At 46.5% G+C, this 7,506-nt stretch overlaps 1 protein-coding gene across 1 annotated transcript; it reads left to right on the top strand.

The window, feature by feature from the left end:
- The first annotated feature begins 308 nt into the window (after positions 1–308).
- On the top strand, positions 309–947 carry LOC136491885 (uncharacterized). The gene has a single exon (XM_066488093.1). The coding sequence runs from the start codon at positions 309–311 to the stop codon at positions 945–947; it is 639 nt and encodes a 212-aa protein (XP_066344190.1).
- Positions 948–7,506: the final 6,559 nt, after the last annotated feature.

The raw sequence follows: 7,506 nt of genomic DNA, 5'->3' as shown, positions 1-7,506 counted from the left end.
TGGCCCAGCGGCACGGTGAACCAGGCCAGCCCAGCACGCGGGCGCGAGAGACCCGAACGCGGCGGCAACAGGCCAGCCCAGCGCGCGGTAAAGGACGCGACGAACCAGGCCGGCCCAGCGGCACGCAGCCAGCCCAACTGGGTAAGCCCAGTGTGCGCCGATGGTTTTTGCAAAAATGTCCCCAAGTTTCTATCTATTTAGAATGCTATTGTTTCTACTATTTATTTGAGTCACGTACTTTGCAATAAGAACCCTATATTAGCGTATATTCACAGTTTTTACCTTTTCTTCCTTCCCAAATGCAGAGCATGGAGCGGAGAAGCAGAGCACCGGCCAAAGTGACGGCGGTGCTGTCAAGGGGGCAACAACACCGGAGACGGAACGGTGCGCTCGTGTGCGCGGCAAAAATGGCCACGGCAGGCGCTGCGGACGAGAGGCACGCGGACCGGCAGCAAGCGACCAGTGCGGACGACAGTGGGGAGCACCGACGGAGGAGGAAGAGGAGAGGCGTCGGTGCTAGCAACAGCCAGCGATGCGCACGACGTGCAGAGACCGTGACCGTGGCGGCGGGGAAGGTGCTCAGGAGGCAACGTCGTGGAGCAGCAGGTGCCATGCGGGACCACGGGGCTCACATGAGTCAGGGAGGGCCAGACCGGCATGAAACCATGGACACGCGCGCGCATGCGGGGAGTCGGGCCATGGCACAGCAGGCGCGAAGGGAGGCGGTCGTGGTGCTCGGCGCGATGGCGCGCGCGCGTGCGTGGGGAGGAGTGCGCTGCCGAGCGTTCTACGGTGTCAAGAAGCAGGGAAGGGAGGGGGCGGCGCGGTTGACATCAGGGTGTAGGGCGCGGACGCCGAGGTACCAAGCGGACGCCGATGTAGGACATAGTCGGAGGCAAGGAAGAAAGGCCTATGCAGCAGCGATGGCTTGGCTACTAGTGCTCTAAAAGATGGGCCACGCAGGATGTGTCAGTTGGCACAGACAAGACCGCGGCTACAGAAAATTAGAGGGAGGGGAGCAGCATGCCGGACATGGCTAGAAAAATTGGCTGGCCACGGAGGGCGCTGCGGTCTGCTGCGGGCATGGAAGAGGAAGCGACGGAGGCAATCAGTGAGGAAGAGAAAGCAAGGAGCGACTCAACAGCAGTCATCCAATAGGGCCTCCACGACCGCAAGAAAGCAAGCGCACATGGCCTACTACGCTCGCCCAGTAGATCAGCAGCGCCAAGCAGAGATGAGACCGTAGAGACAGGCAAGGACAAGCAAGGGCAGACAGACAGAGACGTTGATGGTGAATGCACATCGGGAGGAGAGGAAATGAGATAGGTCCAGGCGTACCAAGCAGGGAGAAAGAGGATGCAAGCAAAATAGTACACGGCAGCAGCAGGGACGACACAAGCTCCACGCACTTCAGCACGGCATAGAAGTAGATAGGGGAAAAGAAAGAGCAAGCAATCGAATCAACAGCGCGGCGCAACGCAATAATTTGGGTGATTCAAGCGGTCAGGACGGCAGCTGTCATGGGTACGTTACCAATTTATCTAGGGACTAAAACGAGTCTATACGTAAACATAAACATGTCACTAGACCAAAGCTTTTCAACAGAGCGTGCTTATCAAAATAAACACGTGAGTATATATATATCCTTTTATTTATTTATTAATAGATTTTATTTTATTTATAAAAGCTACTTTTCATGCTTAATCTAACAGAATAAACCGTTCGCTAGCATCATCGTTCGATATTCCTAAATGTCTTTACGCACTGAGTAATTTAACTTGGACGTTTATTTGATTCCACCAAAGTGAGTCACACAGGATTCACTCATCGCTCCTCGTAGGCTTTAAATAAAAAATTCGAGAAACTCGCTTCGGAAATTTTTCTTAGGCCTAAATCGATGTGCTAATCGAGCTCGTAACACCAGGGGTGTTACAACTAACCCCCCCTTTAAAAAGAATCTCGTCCCAAGATTCAAAGCAAGAACCAGAAGAGGGGAAAATGCGATTACATTTCGTAGATCAGGGATTACATGAAAGATTACATGACTTCGAATACTAAACCACACGGAGATCTAGGGATACATGGTTCAGGGCAACATGGTACAACCAAGACTTAATCTAGAAGTGAAGATAGACAAGGGCAATGGAAAAATAATAAGATAATGAGTATCCAAAACATGGTGTAGATCCAACAGATCCAGAAACAATAGACTGAGAAGTCAAACATCGTAAACCCTAAAATCAAACCAACCAAAGGGAACTTGGACTTCTTTGACGAAACCAGATCCTTCTTCTTCGCAGATTACACCATCACCTCTGACTGACGAACCTAGTTCCTCGGATGACAACTAGATTTCTTAGCTCTACTCTGAATGCGAGGGAAATGGGGATGGAGAAGAAAAGCAAGGTCCAAGGGTATTTTATAGCGGCGAATGGAGGTGGGGCGCAACACACCGGAGGGATACACAGACGGTTCATGCTGTGGAGATAAGATCGGCCAAGGTGTGCTTACTGCATAAGCGAGCGGATGTAAAATATAGGAGAGGAGATAAGAGGGTGCGCTCGACGAGGGAGGCGTGCAGGCGGTCGTGTCCCCAAAAGAAGAAAGAGAGGAGGGTGAGGATGGGGTCTAGTACGAGGGACGAGGCATGGGAGTCGAGAACCGACCGGATGCCATGAAAAGGGAAAAGCTCACAGTGCACAAGGACGACGAGTGCAACATGATGCCACGGCCACGCGAGAATGGACCTGACACCAACGGCGTTTGCAAGGCTCGCATCGAATAAGCCGACATGCGTAGCATAGTCAACTAAACATAGGGCTTGGGACATGACATCCACTTAGACTTCTACAATCACTCCCGACTACCCAAGGCTAACTTTCCTTACTACTCTTCTTTTTTCTTTCCTTTACTCGACCACATCCGTCTTTCATGTAGACTAAGACCACGTCATACTTTCTTCCTCCAAAACCACCTCCTCTTGCTTACCTAGAGAGAACATTATGTCATCAACCTGTTGTGGATTTCCTGTTTGAATACCCAAATAATTTCAAGGAGAATATTTTGCATCAAACGTGATATGGTGGTGTAACTTGGTAAAGGTACTTGGTCAACAACCTCGATACCAGCGCATGTCGAGCAGCGTCACCATGTGGCAGCTGTTCCATAGGGGGCCCTCGGTTTCGTCGTGGCACCATAAGCTATTAACTAGGCAACTGTTACCAACTTACATGCCTTGAAGGCGGCGGGGTCATAGACCACAGAGTAAGAGAAGTACAGCAAGAGAAAAATCAAACAACAAAGGTTCCCTTCACAACAAGGGACAATGAATTTAAATCCAACGACGGATTTGATTTAAGGAGATTCAAGTGTTCTGTTGGACATCCGCAATTAGTCGATACAGTGTCCTATGTTCTCTAATCATAACTAGTTTTCTAGTATCTGAATGGCAACTTCTCTTGTAACCCATTTAACATTGCCCTTGAAAACTTTAAGCACGTCTTTTGAAACTTAAGGTAGATGAATGCAATAAACACTGCAAAATAAATAGAATGCATTTCCAATGGTCTCATATGGATACAACGTATAGGCATTCAGTCTCCCATTCATGACACAACATTCACCTTCCCTACAACGGACGATCCCAACAATTACGGATGAGCAACAATGACAAGAGTACAATACTAGAGGACAGTGACGAAAAACACTACTACAATAGGTACAACATCCCAAGGCAACTAATCTACTCTGGGCCATGTATCTTCATTCCCAGGCTTGGCCGATTTCTTCTATAGCCCTGGCTATGGATCTATATCTTCTTGTGGCAATGGCTGAGTGAGAGGAACCAAGGGCTCGACTTCTAACACTTCTGAGGGTGGAGGTGCTGGTGGCACTGCAACACCGGTTCTCCTTCTTTCTGGCAGGTGGATAGGGATCCCTTCCAACATCGGGGCATCCTACCTTTCCGCAGCATGCGTCCTCCGCTTGGCCCTAGTGACAAGATAGGCCTCCTACAGCTAATGGACATGCCGATCTTCAGCCTCCTTCAGAGCTTCTGACATGGCGGTCTCCTAGCTCTCAGCAGCTGTAGCACTGGTATGCGTTTTGGCAAGTTGCACCTGGAGCATCCAGTTGAAGATCTCGGATTCCTCCGCCCACCGGAGGCAGATCCTCAGTTCCAAGGCTTGTCGGTCATACTGCTCATCCAGAGTGAGCAGGTACGTGGTCAAGTGCACCACCATAGGACTGTCCTCTTGCGCATCCTGCCCATACAAAGCCTCCATGTGAGCCCTCCATGCCCGCCGATTCCTGTCCAAGGATGGGAAGAACCTCATGGGGGTATGGGCATTGGGCTCTTCATAGATCTGGCAAACGTGCTACAAGGCTTTGCGGGCCACAACCTGGTAGGTGTCGGTGAAGCTAAACCCTATTGCGGTCACACTCCAGGATTCAGTGAGGTTGGGGAACTCTTCACTCTTCCCGATGTAAACGGTAACCTCACATCGCTCGGTGCCATGCTCCTCATACTCACGGTCCTCATACTAGGGATGATCTTTGACTCCGAGCTTTTATAGGGTGGCATGCAGGATTCTAGGAAAACCCTCAATGTTCAGGCAGTAACTACTAACCTAGGTTCCTGTCATTTCTGGCGGTGGTGGTGAGGAAGCCTGAGCGAAAAACTAACTCAAAGGAAAAGCTAAGCGAGCTAAAGTGCGCCGAGTGGTGGTACCAATTGCTAAGTCAGGCTCTACTTATAAAGGCGAAGCGTTTAGTGGTCCTGGAGCGGTCCACTAGGGTTCCCGCATGGGATCACTACGACGAATCGACCTAATTTTTTGTGCGTTCGAGGCGAGCGATGTGCGATGCCATTACTAGTATGACTGCAAGGCAAGGGTCCGACAAGAACGTAGAAAATGGGGTACGGGGAGACGTGGGTCACGATAGGCGTGAACCATGGGCGAACGCGGAGCATGAAGCCATAGTGCAGACCTAACTCTAGAATAGGAACGAATCAACAGTGCATAATACGACACGCGTGGCACCTAAGGATGGCGTATCTGCAAATAATACGAACGCTACAATGCACAAATAGGATATACATGACTACATGTACTATACGTCCTTTCACTGTTGCTAACATATAGGGCAACCGTTGTCAGATTTTTGGCACATCATTCTCTCCTTGTAACTAGTCGATACTATCTGGCTATGCTCGGGGTTAGTGTACCTGCAGGAAAATGGATTAAGCCTATCTAAGTCAGCAGAGTGCCATCTGTCCTGGATACTTAACCACAGTAGTAGGGCTACTTATATAACTTCACAGTTCAACGCCCTAACTTTTGGAAAAGAATTTGTTGTGAAATTTTATTTAGAAAGAGGTTTTCGAAGCTTTATTTCCTCATTTGCGCTCTGATACCACCTGTGGCAGAACTGCCTAATCTAATGCCTCCTAGGAGTGCTCGTCTTCCATTAGACACCAAGCACCCAAAGGATAACACTAAATTACTCGGTTTCGTCGGGCACACTCTAGGGGAGAACCCAAAAATCCACATTTTTCTATCAGCATCACAAACGAGAGAATAAAGCTTACATTATTCTTAACCATTTCTTACATCGCTTTTAATACCACATCAGAGTATGATATTTATTATTATAGCAACGTAATATAATCATATTATCAGAGTTATGAATAATTTAATGTAACAGCGGAATATAAACATGTTATCAGAATTACAGCGAAAATAATTATCTATTCATGGCATGATGAAGCATTGATAGGTAAACTATGACAACATATTATAAAACTTTCCTTTATAAAACATTTGGTGAGAGTTATAAATAAATACTACGATCGCAGCGTAAAGGAAATCCCCTTTGAGTCCATCAGGAGGAATCCACACACAAGGGTCAGCTCTAGCATCCACCTGTCACCTACAACAGGGGGAATAAAACCCTAAGTACTCAATTATACTCAGCAAGACTTACCCGACAGTAGAAAAGAAAAGACTTTTGAGTTTTTATGCAGAATTTTTGTGCGTTTATTATATTTACAGGAGGCATTACCAAGCGTGCGTCCTTATATTTAATTTTTATTAATAGCCGTATTGGTTCATTAACTAACCATTCTATGTAAGCACATGTACTACTTTCAAGCAGGTGGTAAGCAATCAGGGTTTCTTTTTCCATTCCATCTTTCATCTCTCAGTTCTTACTATGGTGCTAGGAACGAAACAAGCCGTACCAGATTGCCCGGTGATTCACGAATCAATGCCCCTAGCTAGGTACCCCGAAAACACATGCCCCGCTTGTACCCAAGGCACAAGCAGGACCAACCCATCACCCTCCTGTCCTGGGTGTCCAGGTCCCCGTCTAAACTGGGACTCCAAGCCCCCGCCCCTGAGTCCTGGACTTAGTGCTATGCAAGGACCTCCTAACCCAAAAACCACCCTGACAATCAGTCCAGAAAGAGCCAGATCCACGACAAGAGAGCAAAAAGTCTTCTAAGTGCCCATACCCAAGTATGTGCTTCGGATAATAAGTCTTTGACTTGCCTCGATAGCTTATACAACGATCGGTCGTTAACCGACACAGACAGGGAAAACAGTGTAACCAAGCTATGCCCCGCGTCCACGGCGACATGACCTCTTACACCCATCAATTCCCAAACCATATCCCTACGCGGTGACCATTTTTCTTTTTCGTCATTTTTATATATTCCAAGTGATAATAATCCAATAATATATTTCCTATCTCTCGTGAGAGACAACCATCACTCGACTTCTACCGAAGTCCTAGAGCATAGCAATCTACACGATCTTGTCCTACTAGTAAGACTCATATGATAAAGATATATATGCAAGTGGGTTTCATTCAACTCTTTAAAACTTAAGGCACAAATATCATCCACATCATCTGAATAGAAAGCCCATCGCATCATCTCTTGGAGAGAATACCATCACACCATCCGTAGATTCCCACTCATCCTTTTCTTGATCCGTTGATCTATCATCATACCTATATGATATGCAATGTGATGCAATGCAAAGACGTAATTAATCGACTGTAATCGTGACTCGTAAAATATGATTTACGCCTCTCAAGTTAGCAGGCTAGTTCTAACGACGACCGTACTTAGGCTATATATACACGTTGTCGGATAAGGCGTTATTTCCCAACAATTATTTTAGTTATATAAACCAAGGTTGTTTCTTTATTTCATTCTATCGATTTAATCATTATTCAAAACAGAGCATCATTATCTACCTAGCAAACTAATTATTATTGAGCTATAAAAATTACAGTGAGCAGATAATAATATTAGTAATTTACTATAAGATTTTTAGAGTTAATACTATCACCAATTTATCACGGAAATTCCTACAAGTTTACCTTTTAAAACTATTAAGCATCTTAAATTAATTATATAGCTTTCAAGAATATTATCAAACGATATGAACAAAATACACTATTGGATGAATCATGATTTTATGAACTCAACAAAATTGG

The sequence above is a fragment of the Miscanthus floridulus genome, chromosome 11 (genome assembly GCF_019320115.1).
Source record: "Miscanthus floridulus cultivar M001 chromosome 11, ASM1932011v1, whole genome shotgun sequence".
Classification (NCBI taxonomy): Eukaryota; Viridiplantae; Streptophyta; class Magnoliopsida; order Poales; family Poaceae; genus Miscanthus; species Miscanthus floridulus.
The sequence above is the reverse complement of the archived record's forward strand: the minus strand, read 5'-3'. Positions and strand labels throughout refer to the sequence as shown.